Source organism: Pimephales promelas, chromosome 6, assembly GCF_988280905.1.
Source record: "Pimephales promelas chromosome 6, fPimPro1.hap1.1, whole genome shotgun sequence".
In the NCBI taxonomy this organism is placed as follows: domain Eukaryota; kingdom Metazoa; phylum Chordata; class Actinopteri; order Cypriniformes; family Leuciscidae; genus Pimephales; species Pimephales promelas.
The window spans coordinates 4,358,585-4,382,197 of record NC_142774.1 but is presented as its reverse complement, the minus strand read 5'-3'; the positions used below and the strand labels follow the sequence as shown (position 1 = coordinate 4,382,197).

The window sequence follows — 23,613 nt, the reverse complement described above, 5'->3', positions numbered from 1 at the left end:
CCAAATCATTTGCATTTTCTTTAAGATCTCCGATGTGGTTGTTGGATGACATTGATGACATGCATATTCCCAATGTCTCTCCGTCCGGAAATGAAACAGATTACTGTATGGAAGGATGTCAGATATGTAGAGGTATATATGCCCTTAACCACCACCACAGCTGTTATATAGGCCTACACACAAATTATTCACTATTTATTTATTTCCTGCGAATACAAAGGTAACAGTAAAAGCCCTTTTACACCTATAACGATAACTATTAGCTATGTGAAAAGAGAATTAGACTATGGAAAAAGCTACTGCACATTTTAAAATCAAGTTTTTAATGTTGTTTATATATGTCTATGTGGTGTTTTAATACGCTTTAATACACAAACCATGTGTAAATTCATAAGTTGACAGCGTTGCTGAGTAGTTTCTGCGGTAACACTTTACAATACGGGTGCACTAATAAGCGCTTAACTAATGCGCAGATATTACTGAATTAATGTGTAACTAATGATTATCTAAGCTATTCATTAATGATTACCACATTAGGAACTAATTAAGAGTCTGTAAGGTTAATGTATTAGTTCATACATGAATTGTTATTAATTAAATATGTAATTGTGGATTAATTCCATAATAACTAATTTTTTTTAATTAATATGTTAATTACCAGAATGAGCCAAAGCCTTGTATTTCAACTTCCAGATAATATGACAGGTACACTAATATGCATTAATACATGATTAATTACTTCATTGTTAGTGCAAATTCATGTGCAAATTACTACAATTACTAAATGACTAGTTAATAATGATGTGCCCCAACAAGTAAAGTCATAACATAATGATATACCTTTGAAAATCATTAGCTAATGATTAATTAAAGCAGACATCTGAAAGTTGAACTAAAAAGTTGAACTTTGACTAATTGTGGTAATTAACACATTAATTTACACAATTAGTTACTAAAATATGTTATTGGGGAATTAATACACAAAGACACATTGAATTAATAGCAATTCATGTATTACTTAATCTATTAATCATATAGACTCTTTGTTAGTTGCTGATGCAGTAATCATTAATTAATGGTTGAGTTCTTCATGAGTTATATATTAACTCATGATTATCTGTGCATTAGTTAAGCATGAATTAATGCATATTAGTGCACCCGTATTGTAAAGTGTTACCGTTTCTGCTTAAAACTGCACTAAAGACAGTCTCAAACACACGATCTGAAATCGCTGGTGTTTCTGACGTCACACACTACCTTGTAGCCAATCAGATCAATGTGTGATCGTCGACGAGTGGATCTCTGAGCTGAGTGAGTGGAGGCGGGCTCATTTGCATATTCATAGAACCACGTATACTAAATGAGGCAATGGTGTCGAGTTACATTCAAGCTATTTTAAGGAATGAATAAATGTTTTTTCTTTGAATTAATGTGTAATTTTAGTGATGAAAGATGAATTTTAAGGCAAAAATATCATTAACCCTCCTTATTGTAGTGGGCCGTGATCACCCTCAGCATCAACCAGCTCAACATCAGGTAAGCAGCTAAATAACTCATGCTGAAATAATTCAATCGTTATTTTCAACGTACTGATTTATATTTCATAATCTATCACGGTGACATTAACAAGTATTTGGCTCACATGGGATAGGCGTGGAGTTCAAAGTAAACTTCCACAGGATATTCCTCCTTGGATAAGCAAAATAATAGATCTTTGTTCCTTTAAGTTTTTTTTTTTTTTAAATTTTGATATCAGGCCTTACGTTTCCTCCAGACAGAGTCATTATCAGTGGCTGATTTCTTTTTTTAAATCAACCTTTTGTAATCCACTTCAGAGCAAATGCACAAGTATTGAGACAAGAAACCAATCCAATTCACCTCGACATGCCAACAAACTGTTTCTGTTAATAAAACATGCTTTAATGTAGCAATACATGGAATATAAAACTATATAAAAGCTATATTACATTAAACAATTTTTACTAATTCACCTTAAAATTCTGTACATTTCGAAGACATTTACAGTTGAAAAATTATTCACAAAACCCCTTGCTACAAAATATATTCTTACAGTATTAACAAAGTGACACTTTCAGAGTGATATAAATAGTGATAAAAAAAAGATAATAGCATAATTTAAAATGATAATAGATAAATGAGCTTATTGTACATGCAATCAGTGAGATAAAGTATGATTCTAAACACATGTTGCATTCTGTTCTCCCTGGCAAACTGTAGACAGTTTCTGGAGGAATGTCCTCATCCTCTCAAAGAAAACCATGGAGTTGGCGAGTTCCTGTTCACAGTAGTATGTTTTTCCTTTACACTCCTGTAGAAGCAGGCCAAACACAAACTCAGCAACATGACTGTCATTTATTATTATACATATCAACATCATTCAGAATTGAAGATTCGGATCCTTTCCGATTCATGACTGTGAACTTAAATTGGGATTACAGGAAGATTCGTTTAAAAAAATCAGTCCACTGGAACAAACATTGAATCAATTTCAACTAATTGTGCACAACTTTATATATAAATATATTGTTCAGCTATAATATTTCAATAATACTAATAAAAAACACTATATATATATATTATTAAAGTATTACTACTTCACCCAAAAATGAAAATTATCCCATAATTGACTCGCCTTCACAGCCAAACATAATTGGAGTTATTATTAAAAAAAAATATCCTGGCTTTCCAGACTGTATATGGGAGTAAATGTGGGACAAAGCCCATAAAAGTGCATCCATCCATCATAGTTATCCATACGACTCCAGGGGGTTATTAGAGGCCTTCTGAGGCGAAGCCATGCGTTTGTGTAAGAAAACTACAAATTTATATTTATAACTTAATAATCTATCATCACTGGCTTACGGCAACGTTCAAGAGAGAGTTGCGTTTAGGCGGAAGAGTGACCTCTGACCTAGGATGGCTTGAGGGCGAGTAAATCTTGGGCTAGTTTTGAATTTTTGGGTGACCTGTTATTTTAAATGCAAATTTCTTTAGTGCCAAAGTTGATTGTTAATACAATCTAATGTTTTGTGTGTATGGGCTCTATGCACGGCGGTATTTCCGGTGAAGGATGCTCGATAACTTCCGCCGATCGTAGAGTCCAATGCAGTACCGAGAATTTATATTGAATTTTATACTCCATGGTTATAATAAAGAAACGTTAGTCACAAAAACAGATAAAACAGACACCCCTCGTTGTGTTTATGCTTCTTTTTAAAATTATATTAAATAAACACAACTATATATAAAATTACATCTAAACGTATGTACGTTTCGTTTCAAAGACGGGAGGACAGTAAATTTTGAAGACTCTGCCATAATCCCGTTTTCCTCGGTTCTCCTCCCTCCGCTTAAATCTCCACAACCGGAAATGGACGAGCATCCTTACGTCAAGTGCGTGCATATAGCCCATTGCCATGTTTATGAGTCATTTATGCTTTAACATAAAAAAAATGAGTTCGAATTCTCCTGCCTCAATATTTAGTTAACTCTGAATGATGGACAACCCCGGCACACACATTGTGGTTATTGCTTTAACTTGCAGTTCTTATGCAGACTTACATAATGTTTTAAGGTTTGCTCGATCAGAGTATGCAACTCATTTTTTGGGTCTTCTTCATACAAGAGAACGTTCATCTCCATCACAAAACAGTCGATAAGCTTATATGTGCATTCCTGCAAACGAACAAACAGAATTTGGGTGTATGCAGGACTCCATGCCAGTGTTACTAAACTCATTTGTTTGCTTATATTTCATCCAAATGTTTTCATTTCTTTTAGTTATGTAAGTGAACTTACATTGATATTCTCAGTATTTGGAGTGTACAAGGTTGCAGTGGAATTCTGGAAAAGAAGATGTTTGGAAATTAGGCTTCTGAATGATAAAGCCAGATGGTTTATATATATGTGTATATACACTCACCTAAAGGATTATTAGGAACACCATACTAATACTGTGTTTGACCCCCTTTCGCCTTCAGAACTGCCTTAATTCTACGTGGCGTTGATTTAACAAGGTGCTGAAAGCATTCTTTAGAAATGTCGGCCCATATTGATAGGATAGCATCTTGCAGTTGATGGAGATTTGTGGGATGAAGCTCCCGTTCCACCACATCCCAAAGATGCTCTATTGGGTTGAGATCTGGTGACTGTGGCGGCCATTTTAGTACAGTCAACTCATTGACATGTTCAAGAAACCAATTTGAAATGATTCGAGCTTTGTGACATGCTGGAAGTAGCCATCAGAGGATGGGGACATGGTGGCCATAAAGGGATGGACATGGTCAGAAACGATGCTCAGGTAGGCCGTGGCATTTAAACGATGCCCAATTGGCACTAAGTGGCCTAAAGTGTGCCAAGAAAACATCCTCCACACCATTACACCACCACCACCAGCCTGCACAGTGGGAACAAGGCATGATGGATCCATGTTCAAATTCTGACTCTACCATCAGAAATTGAGACTCATCAGAACATTTTTCCAGTCTTCAACTGTCCAATTTTAGTGAGCTCTTGCAAATTGTCGCCTCTTTTTCCTATTTGTAGTGGAGATGAGTGGTACCCGGTGGGGTTTTCTGCTGTTGTAGCCCATCCGCCTCAAGGTTGTGCGTGTTGTGGCTTCACAAATGCTTTGCTGGATACCTCGGTTGTAACGAGTGGTTATTTCAGTCAAAGTTGCTCTTCTATGAGCTTGAATCAGTCGGCCCATTCTCCTCTGACCTCTCGCATCAACAAGCCATTTTCGCCCACAGGACTGCCATCGCATACTGGATGTTTTTCCCTTTTCACAGCATTCTTTGTAAACCCTAGAAATGGTTGTGTGTGAAAATCCCAGTAACTGAGCAGATTGTGAACAACCATGCCACGCTCAAAACTGCTTAAATCCCCCTTTTTTCCCCATTCTGACATTCAGTGTGGAGTTCAGGAGATTGTCTTGACCAGGACCACACCCCTAAATGCACTGAAGCAACTGCCATGTGATTGGTTGACTAGATAATTGCATTAATGAGAAATCAAGCAGGTGTTCCTAATAATCCTTTAGGTGAGTGTGTGTATATATCTATATATATTGCACAAAACATAGGTATTGCGACACAAAACTAAGATAAATCGACTGTGCAGTTTCTCCTTAAGTTGCACAATCCATTAAAATATCATATTTCACGCTTACCCTGAATAAATGCTCCATCTTTTCTAGTGCTCCCCTGAGGTCTTCCAGAGCCTGCATTGCCTGACCTTCAGCCACGGGCAATAGAGCACTTAGACAGCTGAACATACACACAACACATAAACAGAATCATTATGACGTCAGTTAGAAATGCTCAATAATCCTGAAATCACAATAGCTTGTTTTCACGTGACGTCACGCCACTGCGTTCCCATGGCGCGATATGCAGATGGAGGGCAGGAAGTGATTTTTTTCTACATTTAGGAAGCACTATAACACACTCAACATGCATATGTTTTTGCGTCGTTTACGGTTGCTCAAATCGATCAAACCACGAGGAGTTTTTATCGTGTGCCAATAGTTGTTGTTCATGAGGGTGGAAAATACAAGAAATTGACAGAAAAACACTGGGAAAAAAGCCTTGCAAACCTACGTCTGCGGTCGGGCGGAGCCGAATGGGAAAATGCCCGTGTGTGTGTGTGTGTGTGCAGTGATCACTTCGTCAAATGTGAGTTAATACATTATTTATGTGGCTTATAATTACATTACTCAGGTGTTTAAATACACTTATGTGGCTGTTTGTGTAACGTACCAGTTTCCGAACTTTGTAAAGTCAAAGTATGTCTGTAAGGCGAGTTAGTTGCTGATATCTACAGGCAAATCTCTCAATTCAGTTGAAAATCGGTCCTCTTCATAACGTAAGGATCACGTCCAACATATGTTTCGGTTTTTCTCTTGTAATAGCGTCTAAAGTAGTACATTACGGATTTTCCTCCATCTCGTCCATTGCGCTCTTCACTCCTTGCCCTCCATCTGCATTCCGCGGGTCAACACAATCACGTGACTGCAAACCACCTATTGCTTAACCACCATTACGCACAATACACATGCAACGCCAAGTGCCATGATCTGAACTAACGAGTAACAGACATTTAGCCGTTTAACATTTTCTCTGTTTTTTTCCATTAGCCTGTATTCCTCACCCCGTGTTTCACTGCGTTCTGTTGCTCTTCTAAACACAAAGCTTGTGTTTATGCACAAACCCTGACACAATAATGCAGCGTATGCCTCTATTCCTAAACCTAGTGCACCGCTTTGCTGTCTACAGTTACATCTCAGAGAAACGAGCACTTTTAATCGACTGATTCAAAACACTTAAAAGTGGGTTTGGTAAGATTTTTAATCAAGTTTCTTCTGCTCACCAAGTCACCAAAAATAGTGAAAATTGAAATATTACAATTTCAAATAAGTGAATTTAAGTTAAAACATAATTTATTCCTGTGAATTTTCAGCATCATTACTCCAGTCTTCAGTGTCACGTGACCCTTCAGAAATGACTCTAATATGATAACTTGATGCTTATGAAACATTCCTGATTATTATTAGTGATGAAATATCCGGTACATCTGTGTGTTGTGCAAAGCACTGATTTCAATAGAGGCTGGTCATATCAGGTTACTAAACTAATAACACAGTCCTCTAATGAGCAGAAAATATCCACAGCACACAGATGTTCACCAGAACACTGCATTGTAATCAGATACTTGGTATTTTTTTAATGAATTATGAATATTACTAATCGACATTTCACTTTTTTAAGGAAGCCTAATGCATTATAGTGTCACCATGTTCATGTGCACTTTGGCCAAAAGAAGGTATTTTAGAGCAAGGTAAACTTTTAGAAGAAAAACTTATTCAGGCACTTCGTATATTTTCATTTCATAAATTTAGTCATTTTGTTTTAGTTCATTTTTATTTTTTTATATCATTTAAACATGAATTAAACAGCTCGTAAACATACTTTATCACCAACATTTTTTTAAATAACCCAAAACATTAAAGTATAATGCAATAATTTAAGACATTTCTCCTTTATACGGAACCTTTAATTCTTTCCCCGCCAGCGTTTTTGAAAAAAACAACAAAAAACAAAACAAAACGGCCCCTGGAATATTATCTTGCATGATTATCTGAACATGCAATATATCAAAGGAAAGAACAGAGCAAAACAAAACAACCCGCTTTATTCTAGCTGCATGCATTCCTTTTTTATCAACACTGTATTCAATTTTAACCCAAATTTGGGTCAAATATGGACAAACCCAGCCATTGGGTTATATTTTGAAATGATATTTTTAACCCAACGGTTGTTTTTGTCCATATTTGACACAAATTTGGTTTAAAACAAGCATTTTTTAGAGTGTACGTTTCATAAATAGAACATAGCGCCCCCTACCATATAACTGTGAAAACACAGATTGACGGAAGTTTCCATCAATGGCGGGGAAAGAGTTAAAAGTGAGTCAAGTTCTATACAACTTTTTTTTTTTCCACCGCCATTGTGATGAAGGAATTGAAATCTAAATCTGAAATCTAGGTCACAATTCTCCACCCTTTCCATTGTGAGAAAATTGAAAAGGTCAAACAACTTAGTGCCAATTGCAGACAGTAGTGTGGTTTGCTCCAGGCATGGCAAGGCAGAGATTGCTCTTGTAGGTTCATATTACAAGTCGAGTGAGAATTTGCTGAAGATGTGCACACTTAGCTATGCACTCTGTAGTCGGGGCGGCACCAGATAAAGGACTTCAGAAATTACAGATTATTCAACGCATCTAGTGCGTCAGATTGCCCACATCACATGCTGATGTTGTCACAAGGGCTGTAACTCAAGAACTATAAAGAGTCAAAAGTCCAATTAGACAAATGTCATATACATACAGGATATATACACTCTAAAAAATGCTGGGTTGTTTCAACCCAGGTTGTTTGGGTCAAATATGGCCAAACCCAAATGGTGGGTTAAAAATGTAATTAAAAAATTTGAAGTTGAAAGTGAAAGTTGGGTTAAAATTTTAAATTGTTTAAATTTTAAATTTAAAACATTTTTAACCCAATATTTGGGTTTGTCCATATTTGACCCAAATTTGGGTTGAAACAACCCAGCATTTTTAGAGTGTATAGGGTAGATCTGAACTGTGTTCTCAAGGTTTTTTTCTTTCATAAACATCAGGTCGGGGAAAGTTGTATCATGCATTACATATTTTTAGGTTATACAAATGACTCAGCACAACATGGCCAAAACGACTGGTTTTCGTCTACACTCTAAACAATGCTGGGTTGTTTCAACCCAAATTTGGATCAAATATGGACAAACCCAAATGTTGGGTTAAAAATGTAATTAAAAAAAATTACAGTTGAAAGTGAAAGTTGAAGTTGGGTTAAAATTTTAAACTACATTTTTAACCCAACATTTGAGTTGAAACAACTCAGCATTTTTAGAGTGTATACTGTATGAGGGTAGATCTGAACGTTGTTCTCAAGGTTTTTTTCTTTCATAAACATCAGGTCGGGGAAAGTTGTATCATGCATTACATATTATTAGGTTATACAAATGACTCAGCACAACATGGCCAAAACGACAGGTTTTCGTCTACACTCTAAACAATGCTGGGTTGTTTCAACCCAAATTTGGGTCAAATATGGACAAACCCAAATGTTGGGTTAAAAATGTAATTAAAAAAAATTACAGTTGAAAGTGAAAGTTGAAGTTGGGTTAAAATTTTAAACTACATTTTTAACCCAACATTTGGGTTTGTCCATATTTGACCCAAATTTGGGTTGAAACAACCCAGCATTTTTTTAGAGTGTATATTTGCTGTTTCAAGAATTGGTCTCACGCACTTTTTTTGCACACAAAAAGTATTCTTGTAATATAATTTTAATTTTTGGGTGAATTATCCTTTTAAATTATCAACATGACCTGTTATTGGGGCATATTGCCACAAAAGGTGTTACATTTAGTTGTTGTTGTTGTCCCCCCCCCCCCCCCCCCAGTGCAATATCAATGATTTTTCAGCGCTGTAATAAAATAAGTTTTAAGAAGAAAATACTATTTCAGTCAAAAATGCACAATCTTTGTCATTATTTGTGCAATTTCTAAGTGAAAATTCGACAACTGGTTTCTGCAACCCACTCTATGGTTTGCGCAAGATTTACACATAATTAGCAAAGAAATAAGCAGTCTAATTTCTTAGATATACCTCAGAATTAAGATAGAATTCCAAACCTCTGAGTTCAAAAGGCATTCCATGTGATTCTCAAAGCACCAAGGGTTACAAACACATCTTCCAGTTCTCTGTAAAAAAAAACAGACATGTTTTTTAACACTCAGAAGGCTGCCAAAAATCCCAGAGACAGAGAAGAAAATCTTTCATTTATTGGAAAGAATAACAGTTGCTGGAAACAAAGTGCACAGTATGCGGAAACTAAAACATAAATGCTGAACTACTGTAAATTAATACACAAGGGTATCATTAATTGAGAAACACTGACAAAGCAATACTGTTTAGTGTTTACCAAGTGAACATGCATGTTTCTGGCACGCCATTTATTCATTAAACCTATGAAGTATGGCAAATCAAAGATGGCAAAATACTAATATTTTTAGTTTCATCATTTATTTAAGTTATATTGCTCTTTTTAGGTATAATATCAGCTGGAATGTTAAAAGGTGTTAAATAAATATTTTTAATTTGCAGTTTTTTCTTTAAAAAGCAAGACAAAACTTTAAACTTTTAAGAATTTAAAATGTATGCAATGCTGAAAAATTGGCAAAATAAATGGGAAAAATGCACACACAAAAAACTTCCTTTCAGTGCATCACTAGATAATTGTTAATAATCAGTATCAATTTCAGTTTCACTTATAACTTTTCACTACATACTAGTACTTGCTTATTGGATATGGTATTCTCACTGGTCACAAAACACATTTTGCCATTGAATTGTAGTTTAGATATCAACAATTTACTTTCTTTACCACTATTAATTAAGAATACTTATATCTGTAATCTTCATTCAAATGGATTTTGTTAACCATTCCAGTTTTCCTAGTATGAATAAAAACACTAATCCCTACAATAAGTAACTTTAAAAGCTTAGTTAAAAAGGTTAATCTATAAAGTAGCTAATCCGACTAGTCTTTACAGTTGTTGTTACTGTACAACTGGGATAGTTACTACACTCTAAAAAATGCTGGGTTGTTTCAACCCAATTTGGGTCAAACCCAAATGTTGGGTTAAAAATTGAATTAAAAAATTTGAAGTTGAAAGTGAAAGTTGAAGTTGGGTTAAAATTTTAAATTACATTTTTAACCCAATATTTGGGTTTGTCCATATTTGACCCAAATTTGGTTTTTAGAGTGTGGTATCTAACAATTGCATAGCCTATTTCTTCCAAATAAACAGTAAGACTATCAAACTAGTCAATAGATTGGTAAATGTGCAATTTGTTGCCAGTGACAGTGGAATAGTCTCTATATGTAGCATTAAAAAGAACAAATTAAAAATGATACTAGTCACTATTGGATTGTTTACTTAAAACATAAGCTACTAGTAACATAGAATATACATACTTGTAGTTTAAAAGAATGTTATTTATTAAAATGGCTTGCCATAAGAACTCACATACACAGAAATGAACAGTGAGCAATATTTCAAGATCAACAAGCAACGTGAAGTGCGCGTGCACCTGCAAGCCTGATTAGTCATTTCAGATATTGAGATTGACGTGCACATTTTAAAGTGCGTTTTCGTCATTGTATTTTAACGCTTTACTGCACAATGTGCGCACTGTGACCTGATGTCTATATATAACATACTAGCCTATAATAGCAAAAACGCATGGGGCGTATATATTACATAACGTGAAATGCCCAAAAAATATAACATATTTAATAGATTCGAGCCTTCTTGGTACATATTTAAATGATTTTTTTTAAATAGATATAATACATATCGTAAATACTTATAAATACATTTCAGCAAGAATAGAAATAGACATTTTGTCTATAAATGTCCGATTGAAATGGTCTCCCTGCATATTTTATTTAGGCTACGTTAAAATGGCACGTTTTACAGCCATGCTCTTCGACATATTTACAACGTGGTTCAATGATATATTTTGTACATAGATCATTTGACGTTTCACTCACAACGGGTCATGCATGCTCACCATTATCGATAGAAATGCATTCAAAACATTAATTTGACAATCTCTGAGTGACATTAAAGTGCACAGTGCGCATGTCCTACCCTTGCTTTTAGTTTTGGTGGCCTATTCCAAAATCCTGCGATGAAGGCGATGAAAAGGGTCATTAAAATCATCGAAACGAGCTTGTTGGTTGGCCAACCACAACAGTTGCGTGAAGTTCACATGGTTTCGCTGTGTAAAAGTCCTGGTAGTATGTCATTGATGTGTAGAAAATCCTATTGATTACTCCAGTTGGATATTAATCCATGAGTGCACACTGAAGGCTTGTTCCTCCGAGTGCGCACTGAGCAAATCTGCAACTGGAAACACTGTCTCTCTCTCACACACACACACACACACACACACACGCCCCATTGCAGCCCGTGGACAGATTAGCTCTTTCACTTTAAGAACGTGCGTGTTTTCTCTAGCAAGTGCAACGCGAGTCCTCTTCCTTTTATGTAACTCAGCAACTGGTTTGTTTGGGTGTTAAAAATACATACATATCTCAGATACATAAAGAATCAAGCTAATGCACGCGCATCGCTGTTGGAAGCAGAGGTTTAAAGTCCACTGGCATAAGACCTCGAGATAGGGTTGTTATTAAGTCACATATGAGTTGTTAAATATGTTACTTGTGAAAGAAATTAATAGCAGTTTGGAGAAATACGATTAAAAATATTTTCCAGTCGCATGAGACTCCAGTCATTAATCTTTAACTTGGACTTGAAAAAAGGTTTTATTTTATGTAGACCGGTTCGCCCTCTTATGGGCCATGTTGACATGACCACGTGTCATGAAATGTACTGCTAGTGCTAATAACCATAAAATTAAGTTTATTTGGGGCATTTTGTCAATGTCGCAAGCGCCAAAGTGATGACGTCACTTTGTAGTACAACTCTGAAGTTAGCGGCGCATGGGTTCCCCGATCGAAAAGCGATACATTTTCCACATAGACTTTTGGAAAATCGCAAAAAATAAGATCTGTGTGCAACAAAGAGTTGTGACCCTTACAAGTTTTGTCTATCAAGATAATCTTTACAAGTTAATCCAAAAATTATACATTTTGAAGCCTATGTAAAGTTTTTTTTTTTTTTTTAAACACAAGCAGACACAATAAAGTTTAAAAAACTACAAGCAGGCTATAACTGTGTGTTCTATGTCATAGATCAAAACGTGAAAATATTTAGAGGCTTTGTTCACCACAGACCTTATTTCAGGCGATTTAGCAAAAACCCATTCAAAAATACCATACTTTAGAGCGAGGGAACCGGTAGTGCTAAATGCTAACTCACTTCTGCGTTTTGGACTACAGAGTGACGTCATAACTTCGGCACTCTATAGGCCCTTAGTTTAGAATGTTTTAAAGCATCGAAAATATGTTCCCAGATAGCAAACTGACATTGAATCAACGTGGAAATATGACATCGAAACAACGTTGATCTGACATTGTTTTGCTCATCGAATTAACGTTGAACCAACGTCAGACGCGCCATTCTTTCAAAACTAACGGAAAATCAACTTGAAATCAACGCGTTGTTTCAACGTTATGAAAGCAAACCAATTTTCGATTTTCATTTAGCTTTGAAGAATGCCGCGTCTGACGTTGGTTCAACGTTAATTCGATGAGCAAAATCAACGTTGTTTCAATGTCACGAGAGACGTCGTTTCCACGTTGATTCAATGTCAGTTTGCTGTCTGGGTCACTTCCGCGTTTTGGACTACAGAGTGACGTCATAACTTCGGCACTCTATAGGCCCGTAGTTTAGAACGTTTTAAAGCATCGAAAATATATGTTGGTCCAAAAATAACAAAAACTACGACTTTATTCAGCACTGTATTGTCTTCCCGTTCAGTCTGAGGGAGACGCACGCTGTACAAAACAATCTTCACAAATATGTCTAAGGATTTCCACACAGAGGAAGATTGGCATTTATTTTGCCCAGCCATATTATTTGAACCCGAATACACGGGCACACCAGACACACGTAAGCCGCGTCTTACGTCAGCAGCGTCACTGATCGCGGATCCACAACAGAACCGGAAGACAATACAATGCTGAATAAAGTCGTAGTTTTTGTTATTTTTGGGCCAAAACGTATTTTCGATGCTTAAAAACATTGTAATTAACCCACTGATGTCATATGGACTAAGTTGATGATGTCTTTATTTTAGGGCTGTCAAACGATTAATCGCGATTAATCGCATCCAAAATAAAAGTTTGTGTGTGTGTGTGTGTATATATATATATATATAATAAATATTGATATTTTTATATATAAAAACTATATGCAGTATATACATGAAAATATTTCTTAAATATAGCATGTGTAAAACAAGCGTGTGTTTTTTAATATATATTAAATAATTATACACAGTGCACCCACATATATTATGTAAACACAAACTTTTATTTTGGATGCGATTAATCGTTTGACAGCCCTACTTTGTTTCTTTTCTAGACAAGGAGAGCAGCATACTGGACATACATTTTCAATGGAGGGACAAAAAGCTCTCGGACTAAATCTAAAATATCTTAAACTGTGTTGTGAAGATGAACGGAGGTCTTACGGGCTTGGGACGACACGAGGGTGAGTCATTACTGACATAATTTTCATTTTTGGGTGAACTGTCCCTTTAAGAGTGTCTATTATGTGGTTGCGTGTGGTTTTATGAGAGGCTGAAAAACACTGAAAGAAACAGCTTTGGTGTGAAACGGCAGGAGTTAGCAAACTAACTTAATACTGGCAGTGGCACCTATTGGTGGGAATGCATTAAATCCAAAACGGCGAGTAGCCTAGGCCTACTATTAATGCTTTACAAAGTAAACCACTTCATTCGTAAATATTTGACTAGATTTTCAGCACATCACTTTCACTAACCCTTGCACTGTTCCTGTCCATCCTTAAAATAAAATTTCCTTGGAAATTACGTATAAATCTAGTGTAGGTGTCCTAAGAGCTGAGAAGTTTAGTCTGGTCTGCATTGTTGTTATTATAATATTTAAAAGGCATAAAAATCCCATTGGAAGAAATACTCAAAACAACAGACTTTTAAAAACATGTCTTCAGATATATTTGCGATTTGAAAATGGCAGAAATTGCACTACAGTTATGCACACATATCAATGCAGTCTCAATTTCATTAGGCAGAAACCCTTAATTAGTAAAAGGCCAAATATCTGACGCTTGTGATGTTTTTCTCTTTTCTGTGACGACTCCACAAATCATTTCCGACTCATCTACAGCTTTTTATTGGGTCTTTCCACTCGCTCCCAAGCTCAGATTTGAGACCGAATCCTTAACCTCAGGAAGGTCTTCCTCTTCATCATCATCATCTTCTTCCTCCTCCTCTTCTTCATCATCATCATCCTCGTAGTCATCATCATCTTCATTATCCTCCTCATCTCGGTATCCCCCTCCAGACTCCAGATTTTTCCAGTAGGAGCTGTATCCGGACGCACCGTAATCGTCGTCTTCTGCGCCGGTCTGTCGGCCAAATTTATGGGTTCGGGCTGCAAGACAAAATGATCCGGTTAATACCAGAGACTCAACTGCCTCGCCGCTCTATTAGAGTAATGTTCTTCATATTAAAAAAATAGAACTATATTTGTGAACTATATTAGGGCTGTCAAACGATTAATCGTGATTAATCGCATCCAAAATAAAAGTTTGTGTTTACATAATATATGTGTGTGTACTGTGTATAATTATTTTGTATATATATATATATATATATAAACACACATGCATGTATATTTAAGAAAAATATATAAATTATATATAAAATATTTATATTTATATATAATATAAATTATATATAAATCTATATACATGAAAATATTTCTTAAATATATACAAGCATGTGTGTGTATTTATATTTATAAAATAATTTTACACAGTGCACCTACATATATTATATAAACACAAACTTTTATTTTGGATGCGATTAATCGCGAATAATCATTTGACGGCCCTAATATATATATATATAATTAATGCTCGTTAATTCAGAAAAAAAAAAGAGCAAAAATTTTTTCCATAAAAAATTCTCTCGTAATTCAGAGATAATTAACTTGTTAATTCAGAAAAACAGAGTGTGAATGCAATTCGCTTCCGTACAAAATACAGTTAAAGCCAAAGCGACTAAAACAGCAATGTAAGACGGCACTCACTGGACATGCTGAGATCTTTGGTCTCCTGAGTTTCATGTCCACACTTTGGGCATGGAGGAGCCTTGCCTTTCTCCTGCTTGAACACTTTGCTTCGAGCGTGATCGTCACAGAAACAAGCCTAGAACGACAGGATTTCAATTGTAGTTTGTCCAAACAAAAATATGCATAGAAGCAAATCGGACAGATGAAGATCCTAACCTTGCACCGGAGACAAGAGTGCTGTCCAAGACGATTACAAGATAAACCTGAAATTGGGCCAAATATATCATTAAAAGATACAACAAATAAACAGTCTGAAGAACTCAAATCCTCATCAAGACGTACATTTATAAGTCTCTGCTTCCAAGACCTGGCAGCTCGCCTGGTGCTCAAACTGATCATCCTCGCACAGGAAGTTGTCGCAAAAAGAGCAGCGGAAAATGCGGCCACCTGTACGTCACACAAGCAAACGGGATTTTATGGGTTTCTCCGACAACATTAAAGCAGTGTTTGTAGCGCACTGGACACGAACGCTAGCTCTTTACCGTGTTCCCATACGCTGCGGTCGCATTCGATGCAGTCTGCGTCACACAGAGGACAGGAGCAGGCGTGGGTGCTCAAGCACTTCTTCCCATGGCACACCCAGGCCTCGCAGAAGTCACAGATGGCTCCCTGATGGACACAAACAATTAAAGGAAACGCTCCTGAACAGTGGTGGAATGTAACGAAGTACAAATACTTCGTTACTTTACTTAAGTACATTTTTCACGTATCTTTACTTTACTTAAGTAGAATAAATAGTGCCTACTTTTTACTTTTACTTCGTTACATTTTGCAGCAATTATTCTACTTTCTACTCCACTACATTTCTACAACTTCTGTTACATTTTCGTTACATTTTCTGATCAGTTTTTCCCCTGCCAAAACGTAATCTGACCGTCCGTTCGTTGCACGTTGTCTCACCAGTGACGTTTGGTTGCCATAGATACATCAACTAAATGAGTCTCGCACGCAGTGTGTTTATCATGCAACTCATACGCGAAAATTTGTTTTTACGTGCATAGGAAACACACCGTGTGTAATATATGTTTGGTTTGGTTAGGATTATGGCAAGCCAAGAGGTTCAGAATTACACCATAAATTAATCTCGTTTACTGCCAAACATAGTTATTAACATATAGTACTAAGGATAAGCATGATATTGCCTAATTGCAAGCTTATTTCAGAAATGGTGACATTTTTTTTCCATCATTATTGAACATCATTATAGGAGTAGGCTGTTAGGTTGAATGAGTTAGAATTAAATGTTTTATTAATCATTAGAAAATAGACATTAAGAGAATCAATTGTTATGCAAGTACTTTTACTTTTAATACTTAAAGTACATTTAAAATAAAGTACTTTTTACTTTTTACTTAAGTATGGTTGTCATTGTGTTACTTCTACTTTTACTAAAGTAAATATTTATCTGGGTATTTGTACTTTTACTTAAGTACTGAGATTCAGTACTTCCTCCACCACTGCTCCTGAAAGTGATAAGAGCTGCATCTGAGTCTGCTCTGCCGTACTCCTTTTCCACCAAAAAAAGAACTGGTGCTGGTTCAAAGTTGGTTCGGAGTTGGTTCAACTTGCGAACCGCTTCTTTGTTTTTCCACTGACTAAAGCGCCCAGGGAACGACGTCGTTACGTCACTGTGTAGAGCCCGACCGATAGAGGATTTTGAAGGCTGATACCGATACAAATATTTTTGGGTTTTAAAATCCGATATTCCGATATATCGGCCGATTTTTTTTTTTTTTTTTTTATTAAATATTGTTGGATTTCACACACGTGTAAAAGAAAAGCTAACTTTTCTGCACAAGATACGTCTGATACTATTTCTCTATGTCTAAATGTTCACTCCTCGCAAGTATAACTTACATTTTACAATGCAGGGACTGTAACTAGAGATATGAGTTATAAATACGGTATTCATTACTTTATTTAGGCAGAAAAAGTTCATTGTGGTTCCCAAGCTCATTAGCGGTCTTCCACTGATGATAGTGGCATTAGCTAGCTTTGTGGTTAGCTAGTCTATGATGAGCCATAATTTAGCAATAGATGACATCATACTGCAAATTGTAAAACATACATTTTCAATATAACTGAGATGATTGAAGCATGTTTCATCCGTTTTTATTAATGAAATATTCATTTATCGGCCATTATAACTGCCGATACCGATATTTTGGAAAATGCCTAATATCGGCCGGCCGATAAATCGGTCTGGCTTTACTGTGTACGTCGCCATACGTCTTAGCTAGAAACGCTTGCAAATACAACATTACTTTCGGATTATCTCTAACTCGTATACCAAGAAGGCTTTTTTTTTTAATCTCTAACTCGTATACCAAGAAAACAATTGAAATATGCAAGTCTTGTAAGCTTTTCTATTGATATGTAATGTACCCCTGTAATTGTGTCTTTTTTTCTTTCCATTTATTTGTTCTATATTGCGACTTTTCTTCTTTGCTTATAATGTCTTCAATAAAAAAAAATTAAAAATAGAAACCCTTGCGTTAACTTCAAGCATAACAATTACACAGGCGGACTCCATCGTGTTTCTGCAAATGTTTCTCTTGGCTTTGCGATCCTTTATTATGGTCAGAAAAGATGTTTACAACACATCTAAACCCGCCCCAGCCCCCGACGTAAGCATGACGTGGTAAAATAACGCTTCTAGTCCAGCAAAGAGTTGGTGCCGCTTTGGAACCAGTTCTCCAGGCCGAGAACCGGTTCTTTGGCTGTCGAAACACAAAGAACTGGTTCGCGCGCAGGCACCGGCTCCGAACCGGCTCTCAAAATGCTTTGGTGGAAAAGGGGCACCAGTAGCATGTTTAGGTATGAAACCGCTTACAATGATTCAAATTATTAAGAGAAAGTGAGAAAAATACGTTTCTAATGACGAACGTTTAACAGAACATAATCATAAGGGTGAATAACTTAATGCACACACAGACACACACACTTAAAAAAAAACGTTCTGGTATTTTAAATGATTATAAGTGAAATGATTATATATAATTATTCTACAGGCTGTTGAATGCTTGATTCTGATTGGTTGCACGAACGTTCTAAGGTGTGCGATTATTTTCAGGGGTACGCTCGGCTTAAGTAGTTCCAGGCAAGTCTTGACCGCATTACGGGTCATATCACTTCGCCAAAGGATTTCAGTAATTTCAAAGGTCATTACAGCCAACAGAACCAAAACCCACAACGACACTGACCGAGCAGATAAATATAGTAAACAAAAGGATCAAAATTAAATTAAATTATTTGTGAGGGGTCCAATCAGGTACAGTATATTATTTTGAACTATGGTTTGTGTGACCTTAGAATTAAATTGTAGGCTACATAAATAGGTTAAGCACATACGTCACTGAAATGACACATCTTGTGATAGACTACAGTACGAATATTTTGATTCTCGCTTATTTTCCTGTAAAAAAAAAAACACGATTGTCCCGCATTTTTCCTTTTCTGAAGTTGGAAACACTAGTTTTACTTGAAAGAGCTCAAATCAAATGACCGTGTCATCGGATACTTCCATTGTTTTGGCATAATACTTTTCTTTCTGAAATAACAAGAAAAAAAGAAAGCTGAAAAGTTGTCCTCTGCTCCAAAACAATTTAAATGACAAACACAAATCTTTAATGAAGAAACATTTCCCCCAAAAATGTATATCGCATAGAAATGTGCCGTTTTCATGCGTAACACCCGGAGAAAGCTTCTGCTTAGCGCTCCCATGCATCTCAGTGATTTAGTTTCCTGTCATTTCTAGCGTCACGTGTGTAAAATGTGAAATCTGTGAGGATGTTTAAGGTGATGTTCACACTTACCACCATGCCCATTCCAGTGCTGTGAACGCCGGGGTGTTTTATGACACAGTCTGAAGACTTCATACATTTTGTTTTGCCTTTAAATAAAGAAACATACAATAGAACATTTGAATGACTTAATTTTATATAGATGTGCTGCTGCTTTTCGTGTAACGCACGATTCGTTATTGATCTCAAGCTGAAACAAACTGAGAGCAACAGTTAAAACATTTTTGTAGGATATCCTCCCTTTTTGGGAAATTCTTTAATGATCACTTCATTTCTCTTTTCCACTGACATGTTTTTTTTTTCCAGATTAAGTGCGAGAAAACACCGGTGCCAACTGAGCAACGTTTGCCAGGAAAATGAGGGTCACTTATGAGGGTGAAGGTCCATCTTACCACACTGTGCACACGTGGGAAGTTTCTGCACTGAAGAACAGAAATAGCAGAAGGCTCGGTTCTTTTGTCGCCTGGCAAACAGAAAAGGATATCATGTAAGGTTTATCAGTTTAAGGTTTACACAGGAAAGCGGAAATCACAAATCAGTCACATTACCTTTGACACTTATCACACTCCTAAAAAGACAAATGAGGAAAACGTTAGGTCAGTGCATTAATGTACCAACTGAAAAAGCAACTTGCAGCAAAAAGGAAACAGCCTGGTCAAAAATGCCAAAATATTCCTGTAGGTCACATCCGAGTTTTGATAAAAATTCCCAAAGGACTAATGTAATTTACTGATGGAATAGAGCTCATGAAACTATATCAGTGCAAGTACAAGTTGTGAAGTTAGTATATACAGTTGATAAAGGTTTAGAGAGAATTGAACATTTAAGCTCACGTCGTCATTTTATAGCTTCGTTTGTTGATTCTAATACATACGTATTCATTTAAAATCTGCGTAATAATAATTGATGAACTGAGATTGTACATGTGAGATCGTTTTAGGGTATAATAATCGCAGAAATAATTTCGAAATCATACAAATTTATTTACTAAAAGCCATGATTTTGTCTTTTAAAATCATTTGCTGTGGAGTGACTTTATCGCGTCACATTGGCTGATTGGTCTAAGTTCGGTTTGCAACCTCTGACCTGGAACATAACCTGCCCCGGACCAGGTTAGCCGTGGAGCGTAAGTTGCTATGGCGATGAACACTGCTAAAAGCCAAACCACTTTCATGGTACCTTAAACCCAGGGTTGGCACAAACTAAATTGAAACATAGCTGGACAGCCACCTAAACCAGCTTCATGCTATAGGCCCCAATTGAGTCCATTATAAAACACAACAATATGTTTGTCAGCCCATTAGGGTAAGGCGGGACTTTTATTTGTCAATGGGGAATTGATTGGAGGGCTGTGGTTTGCTATTTGTGGATCTTATGTGAGTGACAGGTTGCTTCGCCCTCAAGTACTGTCAATTTATATTTCGTGGTGACTTTAATTTATGCCAATTTAAATAAAAAAAAAATATTATAACAGTATTCTTACCAAGAAACATATATTTTTTAAATACAACATTAATGAGAATATGTATGGGAGGGTGTGCTTGATAATGATGTACAAACCCAATTCCATAAAAGTTGGGACACTGTACAGATTGTGAATAAAAACAGAATGCAATGCTGTGGAAGTTTCAAATTTCAATATTATATTTAGAATACAACATAGATGACATATCAAATGTTTAAACTGAGAAAATGCATAATTTTAAGGGAAAAATAAGTTGATTTTAAATTTCATGGCATCAACACATCTCAAAAAAGTTGGGACAAGGCCATTTTTACCACTGTGTGGCATCCCCTCTTCTTTTAATAACAGTCTGCAAACGTCTGGGGACTGAGGAGACAAGTTGCTCAAGTTTAGGAATAGGAATGTTGTCCCATTCTTGTCTAATAAAGGCTTCTAGCTGCTCAACTGTCTTAGGTCTTCTTTGTTGCATCTTCCTCTTTATGATGCGCCAAATGTTTTCTATGGGTGAAAGATCTGGGCTGCAGGCTGGCCATTTCAGTACCCGGATCCTTCTTCTACGCAGCCATGATGTTGTAATTGATGCAGTATGTGGTTTGGCATTGTCTTGTTGGAAAATACAAGGTCTTCCCTGAAAGAGACGATGTCTGGATGGGAGCATATGTTGTTCTAGAACTTGGATATACCTTTCAGCATTGATGGTGCCTTTCCAGATGTGTAAGCTGCCCATGCCACACGCACTCATGCAACCCCATACCATCAGAGATGCAGGCTTCTGAACTGAGCGCTGATAACAACTTGGGTTGTCCTTGTCCTCTTTAGTCCGGATGACATGGCGTCCCAGTTTTCCAAAAAGAACTTCAAATTTTGATTCGTCTGACCACAGAACAGTTTTCCACTTTGCTAGAGTCCACTTTAAATGAGCCTTGGCCCAGAGAAAACGCCTGTGCTTCTGGTTCCCGTTTAGATATGGCTTCTTTTTTGACCTATAGAGCTTTAGCCGGCAACGGTGAATGGCACGGTGGATTGTGTTCACTGACAATGTTTTCTGGAAGTATTCTTGAGCCCATGTTGCGATTTCCATTACAATAGCATTCCTGTGTGTGATGCAGTGTCGTCTAAGGGCCCGAAGATCACGGGCATTCAGTATGGTTTTCCGGCCTTGACCCTTACGCACAGAGATTGTTCCAGATTCTCTGAATCTTTGGATGATATTATGCACTGTTGATGATGATAACTTCAAACTCTTTGCAATTTTTCTCTGAGAAACTCCTTTCTGATATTGCTCCACTATGTTTTGCCTCAGCATTGGGGGAATTGGTGATCCTCTACCCATCTTGACTTCTGAGAGACACTGCCACTCTGAGAGGCTCTTTTTATACCCAATCATGTTGCCAATTGACCTAATAAGTTGCAAATTGGTCCTCCAGCAGTTCCTTATATGTACATTTAACTTTTCTGGCCTCTTATTGCTACCTGTCCCAACTTTTTTGGAATTTGTAGCTCTCATGAAATCCAAAAGGAGCCAATATTTGGCATGTCTCACTTTCAACATTTGATATGTCATTTATATTGTATTCTAAATATAATATTGAAATTTGAAACTTCCACATCATTGCATTCTGTTTTTATTCACAATTTGTACAGTGTCCCAACTTTTATGGAATTGGGTTTGTAAATAATAAGGATCTTAAATACGCTAAATATCCCTTTCTATTGGAAAACACAGTCAAATTCAAAAAGAGAGAGAGTGAGAACTCGAATTATTTGTAAGCGTTTTTGAATTATTTTCGTAAAAATATTTCTTCAAACAATTTCATTTGGTAATCTCATCTGTCAATGCAGTGTGAGATCATCATGCTCTCTCTCACCATGGTTCCATTACACGGGTGTTTGGCCACATCAACAGCCTCTCTATTGGCCCGACTCTGTTTCTCTCGCTCCTTTCGGCTCTCGGCCTTCTTACGGGCACCAGTCTTCTTCTTAGGCATCTTTCACCTCCAATATCAAAGGCAGAATGCAAATATGACACATTAACTCGAAACAAGATGAAACATATTGCGATTACCTGTTGATTCCGCGTTGCTTGTTATTTCCACTGAACTTACATGAGGGACCTGACACCTCGATAAATTATCTTAACATCTCAACACTTATTCAAACATATCAGCTTAACAGTCTTTATTTACAGTTTTATTTACAGTTCAACGTAAATGCCATCCATCCTGTCGTATAAAACACTTACCGGGATAAAGGTTTAATCACGTTGAAAACAGACAGATGATCACAGCTGATTCCGGCGCGTGTGTAACAGTAAATCGTCCGGCAGGAAACGTAAGGATGCGCTGTTATCAGTTCCAAAAACATTTACTAACTGATGTCTATTGCGCGGCGCGACTTGTTTTGTAATATAACATAGTTATATGATATTAAAATATGTATATATTAAACCCCATATTTTCTATTTATTTAGAAGAATCACAGGGGGTGCAGACAGTCCCGCTCCATCAGAGAGGAGGGCAACGAGTCTATTTTGCGCTGTCCGCAACCGAGCGGTTGCCAGATAGTCTGCCAAATCGCTTCTGGATTATTTCAAAGTTTGAAACATTGCCTCTGTTAAATAATGATGAAGTAAGAGAACAGTCCAATATTGCATATATTCTACATAAAAATAAGCCTTTCAAATTATATGTATAATTAAAGGTCTATCTAAGAAAAAATCTAACTTCTAAATCTGTAAGTCTATACTTTATTTTTTTTTTAATAGCCAATTATTATTTTTTTAATACTTATATATATATATTATAATATTTTCTTATTATTGCACCTGTTGTTTTTATATAATAAATTAATAAAACTCAAAGATACCGTATTTGACTGGTCAGCAATTTCTCTACCTTTGTGTTTTGTTGCAT

At 36.4% G+C, this 23,613-nt stretch overlaps 3 protein-coding genes across 9 annotated transcripts in view; 1 reads left to right on the top strand and 2 right to left on the bottom strand.

The window, feature by feature from the left end:
• inpp4b (inositol polyphosphate-4-phosphatase type II B) overlaps nt 1-19,865 on the top strand; it is a 237,456-nt gene extending 217,591 nt beyond the window's left edge. For all 7 annotated transcript variants that reach the window (XM_089131969.1, XM_089131970.1, XM_089131965.1 and 4 more), the window contains 2 exons: nt 13,680-13,808; nt 19,543-19,865. In XM_089131969.1, the coding sequence (XP_088988095.1) occupies nt 13,680-13,808; nt 19,543-19,609 (196 nt within the window). In that variant the 3' untranslated portion in view covers nt 19,610-19,865. The remainder of the gene's footprint in view (nt 1-13,679; nt 13,809-19,542) is intronic.
• On the bottom strand, nt 1,886-11,696 carry il15 (interleukin 15). The gene is made up of 6 exons (XM_039686055.2): nt 11,280-11,696; nt 9,229-9,323; nt 5,192-5,288; nt 3,820-3,864; nt 3,583-3,696; nt 1,886-2,329 (listed from the first exon to the last, which is right to left on the bottom strand). Exons 1-6 carry the CDS (start codon nt 11,349-11,351, stop codon nt 2,198-2,200), a joined length of 555 nt encoding a protein of 184 aa, XP_039541989.2. The 5' UTR covers nt 11,352-11,696; the 3' UTR covers nt 1,886-2,197.
• noazfp (nucleolar atypical zinc finger) lies at nt 14,269-23,178 on the bottom strand. The gene is made up of 10 exons (XM_039685856.2): nt 22,944-23,178; nt 22,570-22,696; nt 19,785-19,804; nt 19,629-19,699; nt 19,249-19,325; nt 15,916-16,042; nt 15,716-15,820; nt 15,590-15,636; nt 15,392-15,509; nt 14,269-14,731 (listed from the first exon to the last, which is right to left on the bottom strand). Exons 2-10 carry the CDS (start codon nt 22,687-22,689, stop codon nt 14,469-14,471), a joined length of 948 nt encoding a protein of 315 aa, XP_039541790.2. The 5' UTR covers nt 22,690-22,696; nt 22,944-23,178; the 3' UTR covers nt 14,269-14,468.
• Nucleotides 23,179-23,613: the final 435 nt, after the last annotated feature.